At 44.3% G+C, this 24,370-nt stretch overlaps 1 protein-coding gene across 46 annotated transcripts in view; it reads right to left on the bottom strand.

Moving 5' to 3' along the window:
• Positions 1-24,370, bottom strand: part of ANK3 (ankyrin 3) — a 329,783-nt gene that overhangs the window by 131,129 nt on the left and 174,284 nt on the right. For 44 of the 46 annotated variants that reach the window (XM_087963780.1, XM_087963779.1, XM_087963798.1 and 41 more), the window contains one exon: positions 1,977-2,078. In XM_087963780.1, coding sequence (XP_087819906.1) covers positions 1,977-2,078 — 102 coding nt within the window. Of the gene's footprint in view, positions 1-1,976; positions 2,079-8,396; positions 8,499-11,296; positions 11,348-24,370 lie in introns of those variants that run through there. The other 2 variants (XM_087963787.1, XM_087963788.1) reach the window with 2 other exon arrangements.

The following is a 24,370-nucleotide window of genomic DNA, read 5'->3' as shown; positions in this document are numbered from 1 at the left end:
ACAATCAACCAATGGAACAGAAGTTTCCCTCGGAAGTTGTGGGAGCGCCATCACTTGAGACTTTCAAGAAGAGATTGGACTTCCATCTGTCAGAAATGGTGTAGGGTCTCCTGCTTGGGAGGGGGGTTGGACTAGATGACCTACAAGGTCCCTTCCAACTCTGTTAATATGAATCTGAATATACTTTAAGATGGTATCCCATGTCTAGAGTATCAAAGGACAAAGTACTCTTCTATATGGAAATCTCAGCACCCAATTCGTCTGTAATGAGTACAAATATGCCCCTTGTTATCAAAACCAACCAATTTCTCCTGTCAAGCAAAGATGGAATCATATGTTTGATATTAGTGTATCTCCATAAAATCCAGATGGGTTAATTTCAAGTTATAATTAAACACCTTGATAGGCACACATAGATTCCAAAGTGCTGACTTTAAAGCAAGATGGAGGTAATACAGTGCAGCAGCCTAATGAGGGCAACATGAAAAGAACTTCTAGGGTTCAGAAGACACTTCAAATGCAATCTAGGGAAGTAAATCCTACGAGGTACTTAATGTAGTAGTTAATGGTACTACATCTGCATGGAAGGAAGGAAGCAACGGGGTACCACAAAGTTCCCTCTTAGGCCCAGTACTCTTCAATATCTTCATAAATAACTTCAACACCCCAGAAGACAAGCTCTGGATCCAAAAAGATCTTGACAGATTTGAACAATGGGCCCGATCCTACAACATGAAATTTAATGTGGAGCAAAGCAAAGTTTTATACCTACGCAGGAAAAAGGTACAAGTACAGATTAGGTGAAACCTGGCTCGAAAACATTAACTGTAGGAGGAGTTTTGGAATCCCAGTGGATGATCCTTTAAACATGAGCCAGCCGTGTGCAGCAACGGCCAAAAAAACGCTAATACAATCCGTAGTTGTATAAACAGAGGCATAGAATCAAAACCGTGTGAAGTATTAGCATGGCTTTATAAAGCCTTAGTAAGGCCACATCTGGAATACTGCATCCAGTTTGGGCATTACAAAAAAAATGTTGAGACTTTGGAAAAAGTGCAGAGAAGAGCAACTAAAAATGATTAAAGGCCTGAAGAATAAAACATATAAAGAATGGTTGCAGGATTTGGGTTTGTCTAGTCTAGAGAAAAGAAGAACTAGAGTTGACATGGTAGCAGTGTTCCAGTAGCGGAAGGGCTGCCACAAAGAAGAGGGGGTCAATTTATTTTCCCAAACACCTGAAGGAAAGACAAGGAACAATGGATAGAAACTAATCAAGGAGAGAAGCAATCTGGAATTAAGGAGAAACTTCCTAAAAGGGAGGACAATTAATCAATTGCCTTCAGAAGTTGTAGGTGCTTCCTCATTGGAGGTTTTTAAGAAGAGACTGGACAATGGACAATCACCTATCTGAAATGGCTCTAAGGTTCCTTCCAGCTCTATTCTGATTGATTGAGGTTCAATGGGGCTTAGTTTAGATGCATGGGACTTTAGCTTTAATATATCTGAATATCATTGTTCTTTCTTATCACTTATTTTACCCAACTAAGATCTATCTATCTATCTATCTATCTATCTATCTATCTATCTATCTATCTATCTATCTATCTATCTATCTTTCTATCTATCTACGGTATCTTTATTTCTTTCTTTCTCCATCCATCCATCCATCCATTAATCTTTTTAGGATAAACTATTTTAGTTTGTGTTCATTAACCACAGAATTATTATTGTTATTAGTTGTAGTAGTAGTAGCAACACTGATAATAATGCCCAAGGGACATGAAATATGTTGTTTTGACTGCTTACATGAACCTTAAGCCCTCTTAGTGAGCTGGATTACAATTCCCATAATCCCCAGCCAGCCTTGGCAGATGAACATCTAGCTTATCCTGAACTCTTGGACAGAGGCACTCTCAAGACACCGACACAAGCATAGGTAAAAAACAAAATACGTGTGGATGAAATATTGTTACAACCTGGTTGCAAATGTTGATGTCCACTCCATTCTTTAAGTAGTCAAGAGCTTTTTCTAAGTTGCCTGCTCGGGCTGCTCGAAGGTAGCTTGCGTTGGTGTCAGACTGTAAGAGAAAGAAAAAGAAGAAAAAATAAAGAGTTTGAAAACCAAGCATGAGCTGCAATCTGAATTTCATGATGCGGAACATTTATATAACTGGCCCTCACCCCCAGATCCTATACCTACATTTGGGATCAATGTTGAGTGTTAGCATAACATTCATAACTACCAGTAGATATAACGAGGTACCTCTTTGTTAAATATTTTATTACTCCCTGTTATGTATAAACTGTGCTATGATACTTGCAATACAAAATATTAACATCCGTGTAGATAATAGCTAGATACCCCTTCAGTGAAACAGGAAAGGAATTCTGTAGCTTGTCTGAATAAAAAAGTTTAGGTAGTACTTTGTGTGGCATTGGAGCCTGAAACGGGTGCCATGGTAGCCATTATTCTCAGACAGAATAAAATAAAGCACCTGTTCCTGGTCATACAACAATTACAGCTTGACAAGTCCAGAAAGCAAATTCTCCTGACCAGTGGTGGGCGTGGCTTGGTGGGTGCACTTTGCATGTGCGCATGTACCAAACGCACACTTTGTGCAAGCGCGGAGGCGTTCCAACTTGCTTCCTGCAAGCCTGCACTCTCCCAGTCACTTCAGCAGCTGCCGCGCAGACTCTTCTGTGCCGCACAAAGCAGATGCGCTTCAAAAGCAGAGGATTAAGGTGAGTATGGGAGCCTGGGCGCGCAGGTGGGCCCAACAGCAGAGCGGTGGAGAGAATTGGTTCGGTCTCCACTGCTCATCACTGCTACCGGCTTGGCAGAACCGGGAGGATACCACCACTGCTCTTGACAAAACCACCAGTCTTTTTCCTAAGTTTCATCATTTGTTTTAAGCAGAAGTCTCCAAACTGGGCAACTTTAAGACTTGTGGACTTCAACTCCCAGAATTCTCCAGCCAGCTATGCTATGGGAGTTGAAGTCCACAAGTCTTAAAGTTGCCCAGTTTGGAGACCCCTGGTTTTAAGGTTTCCGTGTCTCAAGACAGCCAACATCTGCCAACAGTTTTCCTAAATATTGCAGAAGATGGTTTGTTGGCTTGGTTCATTCATTTTTAGGCAAATACAGGTAGTCTTCAACTTACGAGCACAGTTGAGCCCAACAATTTCTGTTGCTAAGCAAGATATTTGTTAAGTGAGTTTTGCCCCATTTCATGACCTTTCTTCCAACAGTTGTTAAGTGAATCACTGCATTTGTTAAATGAGTAACATGGTTGTTAAGTGAATCTGACTTCCCCATTGACTTTGCTTGTCAGGAAGTAGCAAAAGATGACCTCGGAGACACTGCAATCGTCATAAATATGAGCCAGTTGCCAAGCACCTATGTTTTGATCCCGTGACCCTGGGAAAATGCTATACTGGTTGTAAGTGTGAAAAACAGCCATAAGTCACTTTTTTTCAGTGATGTTGTAATTTTGAACCATTGCTGAATGGACTGTTGTGAGACAAGGACTACCTGTGATGACCCAGGAAGCAGCACACACGTAATAAATTCCCAAACGTAAATCAATTTCCTTTAATGCCTCCAACGTGGCCCCACTATTCAATTGTTCGCAGTTGAAGATTAAACTCTTTCCAAAATAGTCTCCAAAAGAAAGAAATACAGTCCAAACTCAAAGAACAGATAACGGAGAAATAAAAAAAGCAAAACAAACTGCACTGAAGGAATTTTCACAACAGACCAGGATAATTCATTACAAAGTTCAAGAAGATAACAAGGTACAGTCCACTGGAAGAACGCCAACCAAGATAAACCTCAGCCAGAAATAAAACACGCTTTGCTTCTAGCTTTGCTGTGTTTTAAACACCCCTCCTATATACTATTCCCCCCCAGCTGCATCCAATGAGGGGGATCATGGCCGCTTCCTCTCCCGTAAGCCATGTTGTTCCCTTCTCCGTTCCTCCCTTCATGCCCTAGGATGGAGAGGGGATGGGCCTGGGTCTTCCTCTGACTGCCCAGCCGGCCTCTGCCCTTCCCCAGCCTCCTCCACAACCTCCGGAGCCACATTTCCACTCCCTGTTGGCTGTTCCTCCTCTCCCTCGGAGTCAGTCTCCAACAGGGGCATGACACTACCTGTACAATTTTGACCACAGCTTCATCCATGCCAGCTAAATACATCAGGAGAGAAATATTTGAAAACCATGATGTGGGGAATCTTATCCAAACTAAAGGACTTTGCTATGGAGGATCATATGATCAGCCAATCTCTGGAGCCCAAATAAATATTTTTGACCCTCATCATAACACATAAACTGATACTGACTGACTGGGTGGAACAAATGGTAGGAGAGTGTATTCCATTTAAGCCGGAATTTTTTCTCCTAGGAATAATACCGGAAGGATAGAGGAAGGATTTACTTTATCTAATAATACATGTGTTGACGGCGGCTAGAATAATATATGCTCAATACTGGAAGAAGGAAAGAATACTGCCAGAATTAGAGATAATAAGGAAAATTATGGTCTGTGAAGAATTAGACAGGTTAATTCTAGAATTAAAAAATAAAGGGGAATCTGAATACTATGAAACGTGGAATAAATTTCATTAGTCTTTGCATAGAAGAAGGCAAGGTTGAAACATAAGTACCTATGAGGTTTAGAATAATTAGTAAACAATGTATCGAACAAGAGATTGTAAATGGTGAAGTAAAATTTATATATGTATAACAATTGTAATGCTAGAACGGTGGCAACGTGTTGCATTCTTATAATTAAAATAAAAATAAATAAATATTTTTAAAAATCTTATACTTTTCTTTTCATTAATGAAACAAAATACTATTCCGTATATGACAGTGATAATTTCTGTGTTAATTTCAACATTCAGCATGACTGCCATTGTACTGGATGTACAAAAGATAGCTTGGTTAATCTTTGGCTCTCTGGTCCATTTTAACATTATTGTGCAGGGAAATCTCTAGCACAATCTCATTGTTCTCAACGAGGAAAACATTCTGGCCCCTGACCTAGCATGGTGCTCATTTTGATTTCCCTGTGGAACAGGAGCAATAACTTGATTTTGAAGGAATGAACTTGCTCCTAGACCGTCAATACTCAGTGTGAAGACATCTTTGCATCCATAGGATTCCTGCTTCTCGCAAAAAAGGAGGAAACGCCTCAGAGGTGGCATTCAGCAGGTTCTGGCCAGTTCTGGAGAACCGGTAGTGGGAATTTTGAGTAGTCCGGAGAACCGGCAAATCCCACCTCTGACTGGCCCCGCCCCCATCTCTTCTCTGCCTCCCACTGAGTCCCAGCTGATCGGCTGGGTCTCCTTTGGTTGCCCTGCACAGGAGAACGGAGCTGTAAAGCAGGTTAGTGGGGTGAAGAGAGAATGGAGATTTTGCAGTAACCTTCCCCCAGGAGTGGGGAGGGAATGGGGATTTTATAGTATCCTTCCCCTGCCACGCCCACCAAGCCACACCCACAGAACCAGTAGTAAAAAAAATTGAATCCGACCACTGAAACTCCTACTACAGAATAAAACGGGTGTTTCTACACACAAAAGGAAAAAGTCAGTCACCTGCAGAATTTCTCCATCGTTGAACACTCTCATGTTCAAAAAGTACAATAAAGCTATTTGAAGAAAACCAATAGATACATGCACACATTAAATTTAGAATCTTTGTTTGTTTGTTTGTTTAATTCAGAATGCCTGATTTCAACGTGACTTCTGAGTGACTTATATTAAAAATATGAAACAATAAAGAGGAACTAACTGAAGGAAAATCCTTTGCATCTTAACCCAGCCCCTTGAACAAAAAACAGGGCAAACAATATCCAGGTTTTTAGATTCATCTGGAATGTCACCCAGGTGAGGGTGGCACAGTGGTGGGATTCAAGAAATGTTTACTACTAGTTCTGTGGGCATGGCTTGGCGGGCATGGCAGGGGAAGGATATACTGCAAAATCTCCATTCCCTCCCCACTAACCTGCTTTCCAGCTCTGTTCTCCTGTGCAGGGCAACAAAAGAAGACCCAGCCGATCAGCTGGGACCCGGGAGGCAGAGAATAGATGGGGGCAGGGCCAGTCAGAGGTGGTATTTGTCGGTTCTCCAAAGTACTCAAAATTTCCACTACCGGTTCTCCAGAACTGGCCAGAACCAGAGGTGGTATTCAGCAGGTTCTGAGCAGTTCTGGACAACTGGTAGTGAAAATCTTGAGTAGTTCGGAGAACCGGCAAATCCCACCTCTGACTGGAGATTTTTCAATATCCTTTCCCTGCCACGCCCACCAAGCCACGCCCACAGAACCAGTAGTAAAAAAAATTGAATCCCACCACTGGTCAGAACCAGCTGAATCCCACCTCTGGGGTGGCACAGATCTCGGGGGAGGGATCTTGTTTGTGGGGGAGGTGAAATCTAAACAGAGAAATCTAAAACAATGGTATGGTCTGATTGAACAATCTTGCCAGACAGATTGGAAGCAATGCAGTGGGGTCACAGGGCATGCCGACATTGTCTATGCCACCTCATTCTGGACCAGCCATCGCTTCCAGGAGGCCTTCCAGGGGCCGTTTAGGGTGCATACTGTGAGTTGACTCAACAAAGCTGTTTCTAGCCACAATGACACTGAAACAACAAAACCTACTGTTGTGATGGAAGCACTGCCCCATTGTGCTTGTGTGTCACAACATCTCAGCATCAGCATCAACAGACAAAGAAGTGGTAAGGGTTGCATCTTATCACCTGCCCCACTCCTGAAAACTCTTAGGGACCAAGTCTTCTCAACCCAACAGTGACTCTGCTAGTTTGGGGCAAGTTGTCAGCTTTTTAAGTATGTCAACGTGGACTTCAGTAGGGCACTAAGTCAATATGAACAACTCATTCATCAAGCAGTTGCATGGATGTAATAGTGCCAATGGGTGCTATTTTCCAGGTTATGCCAGATTATGTGCCTTTTCATGCTATATAAAGGCTGTACTGTCTGAATTTGTTCCACCTGCAAGAAGTAGGGCTTATAGAGTTATCTGAATGGCTTAAGCCAGGGGTCTCCAACCTTGGCAACTTTAAGACTTGTGGACTTCAATTCTGGGAGTTGAAGTCCACAAGTCTTAAAAGTTGCCAAGGTTGGAGACCCCTGGCTTAAGCCTCATCTCAGGTTTAAAAGAGTGGTGTTAAAGGCACCAAATTAGTAACTGGGAGGCTGTGAGTTCTAGTCCCATCTTAGGGATGGAAGCAGCTGGGAAGGTTTGGGCCAGCCCCTCTCTCTTCACCCTACAAAAAAGAAGGCCAGAACAAACCTCTTCCAGAAATGCTGCCTTCAGAAACTTGCCAGGCAGTTGCCAAGTATCTAAACTGATTCGAAGGCACACACACACACACACACACACACATGCACACCACCACCGACAACAACAACAACAACAAATACTTAAAAATAATAAAAGATGCCTTATGATGCCAGAAAACCCAATCACTGATATTTGGTGCTCCTAGGGCCACAAAAATGTGGAGGGGAGGAGACTTGTGGCCCTAATATGGCCAAAGGTCATGAAAAGAAAAACCCTCCCTTTGTTTTTCACAGGCTAAGAAGGCGTTTCAATAGTAATGCAAGGGACCAGTGGTAGGAAGTTATCCCAGATTCCTTCTGCATTTTGTCATTTTAATTTAAATAGGCAACCTCTTTATTTATGCGTAGTAAAACCTGATTTGGGATACTTAGCAATGCTTTATGTCTGTCATCACGCGAGCAGTAGCTTAATTTTAGCATTCCAGAAGGGCACACACGGTAAGCTAGCCATGGGCTTCCTTTGGTGTTTTAAGGAAGGGGAGCAGCTGCATTCCAGTTAGCAGGCAGGAGGAAAAAGCACAAGTCATGAGCAGGGAGGATACAGTTAGGCTTTACAGGAAAAGATCTCCCAATTCTAGAAATACTTTCTCTCTCTTTCACTCCTAAAGCGCTTTGTCGGTTTTTTAGATGGGGGGAAAGAAATTCGACAGCCAGATAAATCTTGTGTTTAGGTGAATCGTCTCATCACCTTCTTTCTCTTTTAAAAACATTGCTTCCTAAACACTTCTGGTCTCCATTATTACTCTCAGCAAATCTCCCAGTAATATATAATTGATTGTAGTCTGTAATTGATCTGACGACTACCCCAATCCACAGAATCATCATAAATCTCAGGCAGCTCCTTCCAATGCGTGCTGCTGCACCCAATCAAGGACTTCTCCAGAACATCCTTCCGGAGGGCTACCAAGTGGAACTCCCTTAATCTATGGATCGGGTACGGCGTCCCTTTTAGCGCTCTTGAAGCTTACGTTACATAAATCTGCAATGCTTATTCGCCACAACTCACTGCTAGAAGCAAAGAGGTACCATACCCCTGTCGATTCGCTGCTCGTCATGGTTCAGCTCAGCTTGTGTTGCCCCATGGTGTCCTCTGCGCACGCCATGTCTCTCTGTGCACTTGGGGGGAGAGAACGCAGCATTTGCTGAGTCGCTAGTAAAATGCCAGAGCAGCAGTATTGCCCATGAAGAGGGAGCAGGCAGGTCAATGCACTCTCTCGGAGCCTCTGTCTGGGGCAGGACCATGTCAGCCTCAACCCAGCCCTTCTGTACACATGCCACCGAGGGCGGGCAGGCAGATTGGGCAGCCTGACACCCCAGCTTCAGCCTGCAGAAGGCCAGAAATTTCCTGACCCCACCAGGAAATCTCTTCCAAGCAAGCTGGCCTCAAATTGGGCATTTTGGGGTGGAAAGGCAGAAGGCCTTTGGAGGTCCAACTTTTCTTCTGCACGCTCAGTATTTCTGTACAGCTAAGGACTCAGCAAAGGCTGATAAATAAGAAATAGACCCTTAAGCCAGGAAGTTAAAGCCAACATAAGCAGTTCTAACCAAACCAGGGTTCCTCTGTATTGTAGGAGGAAGGAAGCAAGGAAGGAAAGAGGATAGGAAAGGGGAAGGGAGGAGGGAGGAGGGAGGAGAGGAGAAATAAAGAGAAGAGGAGGGGAAGAGAAGAGAGGAGAGGAGGAGAGAGGAGAGAGGAGAGGAAAAGAGGAGAGGAGAGAAATAAAGAGGAGAGGAGGAGATAGGAGAGGAGGAGATAGGAGAGGAGAGAAGAGGGGAAGAGAAGAGAAGAAAGAGAAATAAAGAGGAGAGGAGGGGGAGAAGATAGGAGAGGAGGGGAGGAGAGGGGAAGAGAGCAGGGGAGGGGGAGGGGAGGGGAGGAGGAGATAGGAGAGGAGGAGAGGAGAGGAGAGGAGGAGAGGAGAGGAGAGGAGAGGAGAGGAGAGGGGAAGAGAGCATGGGAGGGGAGGAGGAAATAGGAGAGGAGGAGAGGAGAGGGGAGGAGAGGAGAGGAGAAGAGTTATTCTGGTACTATTTCACCAAAAAGACTATAGCTTCCATCATTTCATCAGTATTCTGTTTTAAGGCGGGGGGGGGGGGGGATGCTCCAGTCTATTTATGAGCAGAAGCCCTCTCTTTTTGTCAAAGTCCTCCCTCTCTGCACATGGAGGAGCTCCCAAACCTCTCTTGGCTGGCAGCTTCTGGGCTTGAGGTCCCAGCAAGATGACCACTAGATGGCAACAAAGAGACCCAGAAACTTCAGAGTCCCACCAGTAGGTGGCATAACACCCCCCACCCACCCCCCAAGAGAAATACTGTAAATGCCATGACTAACAGGCTGCCACCCAGCGGTCTCTCTTTTAGCTTACAAGAAAAGGTTAGAAACGCCTTGTAAGATACACTCCTATCTTTAAAATGCCTCAGTTCACACAATCACTGGGAGTCAAGCTTAATCAGGTAGCACTTTGCTCCTAACTAGGAAGGGTCTCATCCTTCAAGTCAAGCCACTTTCAAAGATATGCTTGCAAAAATGATTTCAGATGCAATATGTTTATTTTCCATATTGCCTTACAGGGGAGTTTTACATCACAGCAATCTCTTTTCTAAACAAGTTTCTTAAGTTCTCTCTTCTCTTCTCTTCTCTTCTCTTCTCTTCTCTTCTCTTCTCTTCTCTTCTCTTCTCTTCTCTCCTCCCTCCCCTCCCCTCCTTTCCTTCCTCTCCTTTCCTTTCCTTTTTTTCCCTTGGATATACCAACATTTTTCCTGCAGAGCAACCCCCACAATTTCATCACTGGAACTCCCCTACCACTAATAGTACATTGGCATGGAACATCGGGGAAAGAGCTACATGTTGTCTATCACCACATGCCATCCTTAGAACAGACCTACTGAGCACATGCATGTATACGTGTACCTTAAGGTGCATGAATATCATAACAATAGTCATAAAATCAACACATTCCACACAGTTATTAATACTGGATATTTTGCTGCAATTTCCACGAAGTTGCACAAGAAAATACAGTTGTATTCATTCTGAAATAGTTTTTATCACCGAGGGAAATCGTAATTTCTCCTATAAGCGCTGTTGATCTTTTAAAAGTCCTTCTCCTCGTATCAGTAATACCAGTGGATAACAAACTTCACTCAGGGTGATTGATCCTTGACAGTCAAGCTGCTGCACAGGGATAATACTTAATGTTCCCCTGCAGTCCCAACCATCTCACTCATTGCCAAAGTAGGTTATTATGCAGTTTAGAGATTCACGCTCTAAGGATCATTTGAAGAATTGGATGAAGAATCCCTCTTTCGTCCAAGTTCGATCGAGAAGGTCATCCAGGATCTTCAAATTTGGCAGATTTTATAACTTTAACTTCAGCAGATTTTATAACTTTAACTTCAGCAGATTTTATAACTTTAACTTCAGCAGCTCTAGCCCCTTATTAACAATGTGCATTTCAGTTAAATCAGGTCCAATTGTTTTATGGAGTAAGGTCATCCGAGCTCTCTTACGAAAGACCACACAATGAAAAATAGGATGTGCATCAGAGGTATTTCGGCTTTTTCTTTGACACAAACGTATCCTTTTACATTTCTTCCAAGCATCTTCTATGCAGTAAACAGAAAGCCCCATTGCAACTTTTCGGATGGAGTGGGGATTTGGGTGGGGAAACGGAGGGCAGAGAACAGAGGCAGAAAGCTAAGCCTTGACTGACTTGCTTTAGAGGCAACCCTTGGAAAAAACACTCCCCCCTCCCCAAAATGAAGCAAACAGATCTACGTCCATATTTACCTGCAAACCAGGAAAAATCCTCTTTTGGCCAAGAATGACAACAACCGCGACAATAATAGCAATCACTCATTACCGCCACACACAAATGCAGAGAAATAAATCTTAAAAAGCAACCTTATGACAGCATCTGCACAAGCTTACTTGGTCCACGGAGCGCTCCCTCTCTTCCACTGCCATCTTCTGAGGTCAAATGTGAAACATGATGATTCAATTAGTTAACACTTTGCACACGGCTTGTCAGCCCCAAAATAGCTGCCAAACAGAAAGCAACAAAGCCAGCCAGCATGGCCACGTAGGCCACCTCTCCAGCTATTTCTAAAGAATGGGAAGGGGAGTTAGGGGTCCGGCTAGGAGCACCAAGAGGCCAGCAGAAGAGACATCCTGGTGGGGCCTCCCTGCATTGTAATCTCAAGCCCTTTCCAGGCTGCGTAAGCCTGGGATGAGGACCAAAAGTAGCTTCCAAATCTCAGCAAGTAACAAGGGATCACCCCTGCAGTGAGCTTCTGGGATGCTGCTGACCCTCTGTTCTCCAGGAAAGGACTCGGGTTGTGTGTCAACCCAGAAGCTGACCTGACCGAAGCCGAGGCAACCCTGAAGCTCCAAGATGGCGTCGGTCAGGCCAGCTTCAGGGTTGACACTGTGCTTGTTTTCCAGAAGCAACACAACCAGGGACTGGCGTTTACCCAGCATGCATATGCTGTCCAAGGGAAAAGGGGCCCAGGAGCTTTTTAAACCTGGGGAAACAACATCATGGATGGGTTGGGTGGAGCTGCCTTCTCAGTTGCTTGAAGAATTAGTGGCGTTGCCAGGTGCACAGGTGTAAGAGAAGAGAGAGAGAATAGAAAACAACACATTGTGCTGTGGAATATCCAATTGCAGTGGAAATATTTTTTTAAAAAAAAGGTAGCCTAAGACTAGTTCATTCAAGAATGGGAAATAAACTTGCAGTAATTGGTCACAGCACTACCTCTGATTTGTTAAAACCATTTGTGACAAGAGAAAACCACCATCCATCACGACTGGTCTGACAGAAATCACAGAAAACCTCAGGTTTCTCCAGATACAATAAAGACTAAGAGAGTTTAAGACTTTTTGTTTTTGTTCACACAGTGACAGCTCAATCCTAAATAGGGTTAGGATTAAACTTTTTCCTAAAGTTGGGAGCTGAATGGTTTCAAAATATACTAAACTTTGTTTATTTGTTTCTCTAACAAAGAAGCAAAAATACAACAGGAACCCACAACCAGCCACTACGATAAAAACAATAAGAACTCTCAATACAACCACTCTATAGGCAAGAAACAGCCACAACTTAGCACAGTGGTTAGAGTGCAGTACTGCAGGCTCCTTCTGCTGACTGCTGGCTGCCTGCAATTTGGTAGTTCGAATCTCACCAGGCTCAAAGTTGAACTCAGCCTTCCATCCTTCCGAGGTGGGTAAAATGAGGACCGAGATTGTTGGGGGCAAGAGGCTGACTCTGTAAACTGCTTAGAGAGGGCTGTAAAGCACTGTGAAGCGGTATATAAGTCTAAATGCTATTGCTATTGCCTTGTGAAGGGCCAGCAGAGATAGAAGCCAATTTGATCTCCAGGGAGATGATGATTCATGCGATGGGTATCCCTCCCTGAGTCCCACCAAATGATACACACTCTACAACGGATGGAATCCAGAGCATGCCTCTCCTGCCAGATCGGATGGGATGGGAAGATGCTTTCAAAGAAAGGCAGTCCTGCAAATAATCTGGCCCCATGCCATCAAGGACCTTAAATTCAAATGGAAGCAGGCTGGTAACCAGCATAACTGACAGTTTGTTGACTGCATCTAAAACCACAAACTATGGTTACTCAAAAGCAACTGCTTAGCAGAAGGAAGGAGGTAGAACAGCATCAACCAACAAGACTCAACTTTTTACGATAAAACCATGGTTTGTAGGGCCATAGCAATGCTTAGTAATATAAACCATGATTTATACAGCATAATATCACGGTTCAATCATCCTTCTAAAGCCAAATAAATGCATTGTTCAGCTTGTGTCAGAATATCAGATGAATTTACGAATTCTTCATACAGTGCTAATATGACTTTGGGGGTTAGTAGAAGAACATCTTGGAAGTGGAAATATTTTGGCTGTATGTTGCCAAACACTAGTGTCCAGTTATTTTATTTTTTCCTAATGAAACCATCTCTCCCATGTGAAAGGCAGAAAGGCATCACATGGTGCTTCCCTTCCCTGCTGAAGATGGACTGTCCAAGCAAATGTCCCCCAGCCTGGACAGCAAGCAAGGTTGGCAGGTTTTATGCCTTGAACCATCCTAGAAAGCAGGGGTCTCCAACCTTGGCAACTTTAAGCCCGGAGGACTTCAACTCCCAGAATTCAGAATTCTGGGAGTTGAAGTCCTCCGGGCTTAAAGTTGCCAAGGTTGGAGGCCCCTGCTATATACTGTTCACATGTCAGAATCTTCATACATACATAAGCCACATGTCCACAACAATTGGAAAAAATGAAAAAATCAGGGATCAAGCAACCCTACTTCTTTTTGTACTTTCACCTCTTTGTTCTCATAACTGTAACTGAAACCACCTTCTTCTGCTTGGATAGCAGTGCTCCAATATCTAAGGAGCTGCCAGCCAAGAAGGGGTCCATCTATTCTCCCAAGCACTTAAAGCAGGGGCCTTCAAACTTGACAGTTTTAAGGCTTGTGGACTTCAACTCCCAGAATTCCTCCTCCAGTCCTGTTAGCTCAGAAATTCTGGGAGTTGAAGTCCACAAGTCTTAAACTTGCCAAGTTTGAAGACCCTTGACTTAAAGGCAGGACAAGAAGCAACAGGTGGAAACTAATCAAGGAGAGAAGCAACCTAGAACTAAGAAGAAATTTCCTGACAGTTTGAACAATTAATCAGTGGAACAGCTTGCCTCCAGAAGCTCTGGGTGCACCAACACTGGAGGTTTTTAAAAAGAGATTGGACAACCATTTGTCTGAAATGGTGTAGGGTTTCCTGGCTAAACAGGAGGTTGGTCTAGAAGACCTCCAAAGTCCCTTCCAATGTTGTTGTTGTTATTATTTATAAATACTGAGACCAAAACACTCAGTAAACATCTCTGGGATATTTGAAACCATGAGATCTCATGGTTTCTCCAATATTGAGTGAAATTATACATCCCAACCAGAATGGTTTTCTACCAAATAAACAGATAAGGAACAACACAAGAACAGTGTTAAATGCTATTGAATACTATGAAGCTGACCCGGAAAAGTAAGTGGCGCCAATATTTTTAGACACACAAAAAGCTTTCGACAATCTGAATTGGCAATTTATGTCACAGCAAATTAAAAAAAATGAATTTCAGAAAGAATATTGAAAATATATTACGGGCAATATATTCTGGACAAAAGGCTAGTGTACTAGTAAATGGGGATTGTACAGACTATTTTAAGATAGCCAAGACAGTGAGACAGGGGTGCCCATTATCGCCTCTGTTATTTATCCTGTCTTTAGAAGTGTTACTAGCCCAAACCAGATGAAATTCAGAAGGGGATCAAAATCAGAAAAGAAGAGTATAAGGTCCAAGCATTTGCGAATGACCGAGTAGTTATCATAGAAGACCCACTAAATCCTGGATATATGTTGTTGCAAGAAATAGAAAAAAATTCGGGAGGTGGCTGGATTTAAAATTAATAAGGAGATCTCATGGTTTCTGTAGGCATGGTTTGTAAAATGAATTACAACTGGCTTGGTTCATGCAACACACATTGATGCATGTATCGTGGTTTACAAATTACACCTGATACCAAGCCAAAACGAAACAAATAATGGTATAATTTAATTCAATGCGTGAATCAAGAGTGTATATTTCACAACAGGACTTCAGGTCTATCAGCAAAAAAACCTGGTGCTTTGTGGTATTTGACAGCCGACTACTGGGACTTCTGCAGGAACTTACTGCTTTTGTCAGAAAGTCAAAAGGGATGTTTCTTCTCATATTTGTCATGGCACACATACAAAAGAGGAGGAGTTGTTTTGCACAACTACAGTGGTTTTTTTCATTATTCTGCCCCTGTTGCCCTCCTCAGACATTTCCTGTATTGTATACGTTGTTTTTTTATATTTTTGGAACTTGTCTTAACTGTCACGAGTCAATTTTATTAGAAGCAAATAAAAGTGACAAATAATTACTCAAGCATTGATTGAGGATGCTACATATTGGGCGAAATAAGAGGGAAGGATTACTTCCATGGAAACCTTTGGATCTTGTTTGCCAATTTTTGGATTTGGATATTCAGGGCTGGTCAGTGTTTGAATGGGAAATCCCATAAAGATTGTCAAGACAAAGGTATGGATGTGCCAGGAAGTCCCTAGGAATGAGGTTGGACTTTCCCTTTGCCCCCACATCCTCCAATGTCGCCAATCCCCCTAATTATTTCAGATCCAACATTTCAGCAGCTGTTGCTGTTAGCAAAGAAAAGCTGTTACGGAACCGGAAGGCTGGCTGAGAATCCCACAACCAGGTCCTAGGGCCTTACTAACCTAACACCACCATTTTTCCCAAAGCAAGGAAAGCTCTCCACGAAGGAGGAAAAAGAAGATCATCCCATTATGTTCCTGGAAGGAAAGAAAGTTAAATAACAGGACAGGTGGAGCCATTACAAGACATCATTTCTTCCTTGGTTAAAACCAGAGGGAAGAGAAACCCGATTATTAAAGCATTGTGTACGTGAAGCCTATAAGCCAGTTTGCAGAAACAATCTCACCAGAGGTGGGTATTCAGCAGGTTCTGACTGGTTCTGGAGAACCGGTAGCGGAAATTTTGGGTAGTTTGGAGAACCGGCAAATCCCACCTCTGACTGGCCCAGCCCCCATCTATTCTCCGCCTCCCGAGTCCCAGCTGATTGGCTGGGTCTCCTTTTGTTGCCCTGCACAGGAGAACGGAGCTGGAAAGCAGGCTAGTGGGGTGGGGAGGGAATGGGGATTTTGCAGTAACCTTCCCTTGCCACGCCCAGCAAGCCACTACCATGCCCACCAAGCCACGCCCACCAAACCACACCCACAGAAATGGTAGTAAAAAATTTTTGAATCCCACCATTGAATTTCACAATCTTTGGTGTGTGTTATAAAGTGAAAATCCAGTTTGTCTTCCTTGAAGGTTACCGAGGCTGTGATACACAAAATGCTCTAAAACAAATCTTGTGTCAGGGCTCCGCCAATCCAGCTCCATTCTAATCATAAGTCTCTAGCCGTATCTCTCAGAGTTAAAAAAAAAAAAATCATTTATTAGGCGTGACCATGTCGGCGTTACCTGGGTGCAGCCGACTCTGAGACACATCATTCATCTCACCCTTGACCCTGGTCTTCCTCCACCACCCCTTGGATGTATATTCTCCAATGGGACCCATCCATAGCCAAGAGTCATCAATCAAACTCTCCAGTAATAAACTTGCAGGCCAGAAGCTTCGGCTGCCTAGCAATTATCTATGAAAATATTTAAGGGATACATTCCTCCTCCCACGCCTTTTCTGCTGACAACTCTAAAAGACCAGAGAAATATTTTTGAGTTGACATCTTGCCTCTTCCCACCTTCTGCTTCTGGAGGAGGCAACAGAGAAGGCAGAAGCAGAAGGTCTCTCCAAGATGGGGCTGCCACCGGTCCTTGGACCATCACACCCATTTGCAGAAGGTTTGAAGAAGCCGAGTGTGAAGTCGGAATCAGTTCTCCAGACTTTGATTCTAAGGCAAGGGTCTCCAAACTTGGCAAGTTTAAGGCTTGTGGACTTCAACTCCCAGAATCCCTGAGCTAACAGGACTGGAGGAGGAATTCTGGGAGCTGAAGTCCACAAGTCTTAAAAGCTGTCAGGTTTGGAGATCCCTGTCCTAAAGTATGTTCTGATGGAAGAGCCTTCCTTCCTTCCTTGCACACTGACCAACCATCATACAGGGTGGGTAGGTGGGTGGGTGTGCGTGCATGCGTGTGTGCGTGTGTTTGAACCCTTCCTTTCATTCTGAGAAAGCTGAGGTCCAGTAAAGAATTCAGAAGACCCGGTCTCTGCCCCAGAATGTCCAAAGGGCCCCACCTCACCTCCAGATCTGCCCAACAGGTTGCAAAGCACAGGTTGCTGTCAAACCCCAGTAGAAACAGAACCACATCGCTGTGAAGGAGGCAATGGGATACTACGAGCTTCACACACCCCAGGGCCACGTGGGGTTGTTCAGCACCAGCCCAACAAAGGGCAACTTCTCTACACATTGGGGAGGTATTTCTGACCTGCTGCCAGCAGCAAATGACTTGCATTCTAGCCAAGGCTCCCATTTGTCAGCAGGCCTCCTCCTCCTCCTCCCCCTTCCCCCCTCCCATCTCTGCTGCAGCTGCTGACAGATCAGCACAAAAATTAGCTCCAACCTTCCTTCTGGAAGGCAGCACCACCCACACATGTGTGTGTGTGTGTGTCTATCTCTCTTTCCAGTTCCATGAAGAGCAAAATGGGGGGGGGGCTACAGATCCTTTCTGATCCCTCCCTCCATACGCTGGAGATGGTAGAATCCAGGGAGGAGGGAGGGGAGGGGGAAAGAAAGAGAGAGAGAGAGAGAGATCATGAATAATGGCCCGAAGAGATCTGAAATTCTGCCTGCCTTCCTGCTATGACGAGTGATGCTCAAACTCTGAACCCCCAGGAACATAAAAGCAAAGCTTTCAGAGGGAAAGGATGCTTCTGTATGAACTGAAATGAGCAAAGCTGAGATGAATTAGGATCACTTGTTGTGGAAGACGCTCATGTCTCCAAGAACTGGCCTCTTCCCCCAGCAGTGAAAGGTGACTCATCACTACCGGGGACAGGTGGTACAAGCGAGCCCCTCCCCACCTTCCTTCATGGGAGAGGGATTTTGGAAAGTGCTGGCTATTCTGCTTGGTCTCAGAGATGGATGATGGATCAAGGATCCATCATCCAGGGAATGTCCTACCTGCAAATGAATACTTCAGCTTCAATCATAACAATACAAGAGCACACAATAGATACAAACTCAAGGTTAACCGCACCAAACTTGATTGCAGGAAATACGACTTCAGCCACAGAGGGGTCAATGTCTGGAATACTCTACCTGACTCTGTGGTTTCTTCCCCAAACCCCAAAAACTTTCACCTTAGACTGTCTACTATTGACCTCACCCCTTTCCTAAGAGGACTGTAGGGGGCGTGCATAAGCGTACCAATGTACCTACCATTCCTGTCCTATTGTTTCCTTTTATTGTTTATTTGTATCCATTTCATGTATTCATAACTATATTTATACTTATACTTGTTATCTTATAATCACTTGACAAAATTAAAAAATAAAATAAATAAATAAATAAAAGAAGGCTCAATAGCTGTTGAATCTGGTATTCTCAGCCTCACGACAGGTCCTTCTATTTGCATATTTAAAGCACCCTGGGTATTTTTCCCAAAATCACGTGTGCCAAATCCCCCACCACTACCACTACCAATCTACAGCAAAGCTCGTTCATATTCAGGGTTTATCAAATCTGGGCAGGTCACCTCTAGTGCTTGCCAGGAAATTCTGACCAACACCAGAAGAAAATGAAATGACACTTTGGTTTCAAATGGATCAGGAAAACGAAATGGCAGGTGCATAATTCCACTTTTGTGATTTTACTGGAGAGTCAGGCCAGGGTTACAGCACGACATATATTTCATTACTGTGGGAAGGGAAAAATACAGATGCCTCAGAGAACATGGATGATGCCATACAAAGAACAAAGAAATAGAACTCTATCCAAGGAATAAAATGTAGGAAATTGGCACCCACCCCTGTCCTAGAAAAATGAAATCTCCTGGGAAAAATTAAAAAGGCAGAATATTTCCCCTAAAAAGAGTAGAAACTCAGAAGCAGAAACTCACCCCAGAAGCTAAAGCTCATCCCCACCTTTGTTAATGGGTGGGCCATTAAGGCCTGGGCCAGAGGATTCTACATAACAAAGCCCTCTACCCATCTCTCCACCTGGCCTGGGAAGATTGCATCAGCCAGTACTCAGGTGAAGCCATATGGTCCAGACAAAGCCTACAAAGTTAGCTAAGACCCCGCCCCTGGGAGGCTGACAGCCAATGGGATACTTTTGTTGCACAGGAACAGGAAACCACTAAGATGGGGCCCAACAGCGGTTATATAACTAAGGGTCTCTCAGCATCTTGCCCTTTTTTTCCTTGAAGCATGTGATCGTCCTTTTCACTTTGGCGCTCCAAGCCATGTGGTCCTGCTGTCCACCATTAAACCGTCTTTCCAAACAGCCTCCATGTTTCCAGTGTCTTTTCCCCCACTTGGAACTCAGCCCAGAAGGATATGTCTTTCAATGCTACTTAAAAGTAGAACCAGAAACCCAGGCCGGAGTCTGAATTGATCGAGGGACAGAGCCCTCTTGTGCCAGTCCTAGTTTATTAAGCAACCTGATCAAGGGTGGGATTCAAAAATTTTAACAACTGGTTCTGTGGGCATGGCTTAGGTGGTGGGCGTGGCTTGGTGGTCATGTGACTGGGTGGGCATGGCATGGTGGTCATGTTATTGGCTGGGCGTGGCCAACTCAACATCACTCACATCGAGGCACCCATCTCCTCGCCTGGCCTCTCATGACTGTGGGGATGCTGAAACAGTCGTAAGTGTGAAAAATGGTCACGTCACTTTTTTCAGTGCCATTGTAACTTTGAATGGTCACTCCACACAAGCAAAGTACCAGCAAAGGAGAGGAAAAAAACTCCAGAGACGTTCCCAAGACAGGGAGTCTAGTCCTGCCAAGAATGGAAAAAGGATTAACAGAGAGGCAGTTTCTGTAAGCAACACCAGAATGTTTCCTTCCTGCCTTCCTTACAGGATTAGGCCAGTCATTTCTTCTAACAACCAGTTCTCCGAACTGCTTAGAATGTTAACAACCGGTTCTAGCGAATAGGTGCGAACTGGTAGAATCCCACCCCATGATCCACCCCCTTGATTTACAGAGACAGTCAGTCTTGAAAATTAGGGAATACATGACTCTCTGATGCATTTTGCTTTATCCAACTTGGACATTGTGCAGATTGTCCTGTTCAAAAGATTTATGTTGGGGTTACTTAGAATGCAGTCTAGGACAATTGTCACCAACCAGTGGGCCAGGGACCACTGGTGGTCCGTGAGAAATTTTTGGTGGTCCGCAGAGAAATGTCAACTCCAAAGCAATTAATCCAGGCTGCGCAGGAACACAAGGCTGCGCTGCCCACATGGCCTGCGGGAACACCAGGCTTGCGTCACTTGCATTGCGAACAACACGAGGTAGTGAGGGGAGGGGGGAAAGGGTGGAGGGGGGGAACTTGCCCCACTCGCCCTACGCACCTCGCCTGGCCACTGGGCTGCTTCTTTCCGCTTCTTTCTTCTTCTGCTATTGGCTGCATGCAAGGAAAGCAGCAAAAGTCTTTCTTTCTCTCCCCCAAACTCCGCCAGAAATGAGTCTTTGGGACCCTGCAAGGCCTCCTGCTCCAAGAGGCTGCGCTGGCGTGACAAGTCTCAAAAGACTCCTTTCTGGCAGAGCGTCTGCTGCTTTCCTTGCATGAAGCCAAAAGTTTCTCTCTCTCTCTCTTCCCCTGAGAACGGAGCTGGAGCTGGTATCCTGTGATCCCAAATAAAGAATGATCGATTAGTAGGAAAATGGGATGGGGAATTTTCCTGCAGAGTTTTTTTTGGGGGGATTTTCCCAGGGTCTCTGGGCCTGCGGGATTTAAAATTATGAGTTTGGTGGTCCCTGAGGTCCAAAAGGTTGGGGACCCCTGGTCTAGGAAACAGATATGGGGGGGGGGGAGAGGCCAGGCCAGGGGTGTTGGCTGGGGTGGGAATGAGGAAGTGGGAATGAGATGTTTTCTGAGAAGTCTACAAAGGAGGGAACACAAGTCTGGAAGAAGTGAGGCAGCCCACACTCTGGTGCACCTGTCTCAAAAGCTGTGAAAATATTAGTAACAAGAGGCTAAATGAAGAGCAGGTGCACAAAGGCCTGGAGGTGGAGGATATATTATCCAGTCAGGTTGTTGCACGTCCACTTGCATCTGCTCTTGCTGTGCGCAGCTGTGTCATTTTGGCAACGGACCTGCAGGGGGATAAGCTTCTCAGCTGGTTACTGGAGACCAGTTTCATTCATTTTCCCTCTTCCGTTGTTCTTCTTGGCCTATTTGCATGGGCTTGCAAAGCACCTGTGGCAAAATGCATCCAAGCGCCAGATTTCATCAAACCCGGCGTCCATAATCGTGAAACATTCAGGTACCTCTTATTTCAACTTTTTTGTTGTTGTTGGCTGGAGTTATAAGGGATGGGGCTTTCATTTAATAAGCTTGAGTTTAATGAAAGAATTGAGGAGCAAGGGGGCCACACAAAAAAGCCACCAGGATGTTTGACCTTTGTTGGAAGAAATATCCTTCTGGGTTCAGTTCCAAGTGGGGAAAACGACACTGGAAACATGGTGGCTGCTTGGAAAGATGGTTTAATGGTGGACAAGACCACATGGCTTGGAGCTCCAAAGAAGGAAGGGTCACATGCTTCAAGATGAAGGAAAAGAAGGGAGGGGTGATATGCTGAGTGAGCCTGGGTTTTATACCCTCTGTTGGGATTTGAATTTGATTGGTTGTCAGACTCCCATGGGGCCATGCAGGAGCAACTCTGTAGGCTGTCCTGAGTCCCAGGTTTGGTTGAGCCTTGCTGGGTGATGATGCAATGAAAGGGCTTTGGGCAATTCCTATTATAGCTCTCCCTGGAGTAGATCTTTGTTATGTAAAATAGGCTGGCCTAGGCCAGAGTAATGGTCCATTAGCAAAGGTGGGAGTGGGGCTGAGTTTCTGCCTCTTTGGTGAGTTTCTACTTCTCTTTTTTAGGGGAAATATTCTGCCTTTTTAATACTTCCTGGGATATGTCATTTTCCTAGGAGAGGGGTGGGTGCTAACTCCCTACACCTTCAATGCTAAGAATGGTGAGCAATGACAATGCTACATGGCCAAAGAATTAAAAATCCATCACTAGCTCAGAGGTGTTAAAACTCTATTTCATTGAGGGCCGCATCAGGGTTGTGTTTGACTGTGGGAGGGCTGGGAGGGGCGTGGCCGGGGGGGGGCATAGCCAGCCCGACATCACTTGTGTCAGGGGTGCCTGTGGTAGCCCAAGCGCTCTGCCAATGAAAATGGGCTCCCGAGTTCTGTTTCCGGCTGCGATGGCCTCCTGCAACCTTCCTGCAGTCCTCCCGAGCTCCATTTTCACTGGCAGAGGCACCGCAGGCTGGTCCTTCCCTGTTTCCAGGGCAGCCTCACGGGCCAGATCTAAGCACTCTGTAGGCCAAATCTGGGCCCCGGGGCCTTGAGTTTGACACCCCTGCTCTAACCAAAAAAGACTCCTCCTCCTGCAAGGGAAAATAGGAAGTTATGGCTTCCATCTGGGAAAATTCAGAAAAGGTCTCCATCTTGACTATCCGTGGCCCATGACTGTGCACTGCCGATGCGAAGAGTCCATTGTGTCATCTGAGCATTGGCTGATGGAAAAGCTTCTGTGGATTCTTCCAGTGAATTAACCTTGGCCCACCCACTTCCTCTGCCTTCTTTAACACTCAATTAGCAACCTGTTGTTAATGAACAAAAATGGGAGTCCCAGACAAGGAAGGTAACCTTCTGAACCACTTCTTGAAAATGTGGGATGCTAACTAATCCTTTACTCTTTTTGCTATTTCAGCCAATGCCACTTGTTCCTAAATATCACAAACAGAAAAACCGGTGCATCATGAGCAAAAGCCACTTATCAAAACTATTACACATCTGAACTCTTGGATTCTGAAACAGTGGAAAAGCCATTGGGACCATCCCACCCACCCCCCAACCTCATTCATGGAAGGAAGAAAAGGATGAAAACACAAGAACAATACCCATGGCTGCAGGGGAATTGCCTAGAAAGCCTTCAACAGAGAAAGTGAGTGGTGTGCAAAGAGGCCTTTAAAACTTAGTCAGGTATTCAAGATTGTGCAATAATTTAAAAATACAAAAATGGAGACCATGGGTTTAGGCAGTTGTAGGAAATGCAAAGTTAAATAGGAAGTAGAACATCAAACTGCCGTGCTTCCTCTGAATTGAACCGTATTGCCAGATAGTAGACCATTTTTAGAGTTTCTTTCTCAATATGTATTGATTTATTTAAAGAACGTATACCGCTCTCATCTCAGCCTAGTGATTCTGGACAGCTAGAACATGAAGAACAAAATGGCACCATATAAATAATCAATCAATCAATACTAATACAAGGCAACGGGGACATCTAAGAAACCATCTCACTTCCTATCACAGTGCACTGAGTGCCAAGCTCCATTAACACCTAGCCTAGACCTCAGGAAAATGCCAAGTTTTCCAGCTCCAAGATGAGAACAAAGATGACATCTTATATTGAGACAAACTTATTTTAACAGCTTAGTATGCAGACAGCATAGCCAATTGTCGTAGGCCCGACATAATTTTGTTAAACGAACTCATTGGACTCACTACTGTGATAAATGCTCCAATATTTTATATTACAGTAGAGGCCATAAAAAATCCTAACTACCATGTCAATTCTTGAAACTAACTTCTATTTACAACAGCCAACAAAATGCCCAATCATTTAATGCTGGGAGTCTACAAGGATGCAAAATGTGCAGATTATAAGATCCTGAAATTGTGGATTTTTCTAAAACAAGCTTTGTTGTTTAAAATGCCCAAAGAATAAAAGCATGAAAACATGAGCAGCTACAGTATCACTTTATGAAATGACCCTCAAGTGAAATATTATCTGTTTGCTACACAACAGCCAGGAGAATTGAACCATATCACAATAATTGTCTCACCTAAACAATCTTGAATGTACATCTAATCTTTGTTCTTGACCAAAATGACCACAAAGCATCCCATATAAACTAAATTAAGATAAAGGAGCAGGCACATTTAAATATTTGGAGTCAGGGGACCAGTTGAATTATAACATTTACCCCAAATTTCTTCATTTTCATAAAATGCTCCATTTTTTTCTCCGGAACTGCACAGTTCTAGGAACATCACAGTAAAAAAATATTTAAAAAAGCAAAAAACCCTGCATGCTTAAGGCACATTGCAAAAGGCTCCCAACTTTAGCTAGCCATCCATGGAACAATCTTTTTTGCACTCTGCTTAAAGGTCCCAGGCAGCCCTATCCAATTATATGCAACCAG

The sequence above is a fragment of the Notechis scutatus genome, chromosome 4 (assembly GCF_049901735.1).
Source record: "Notechis scutatus isolate UNSWTSFEM ecotype Mainland chromosome 4, rNotScu1.2, whole genome shotgun sequence".
In the NCBI taxonomy this organism is placed as follows: domain Eukaryota; kingdom Metazoa; phylum Chordata; class Lepidosauria; order Squamata; family Elapidae; genus Notechis; species Notechis scutatus.
The sequence above is the reverse complement of the archived record's forward strand: the minus strand, read 5'-3'. Positions and strand labels throughout refer to the sequence as shown.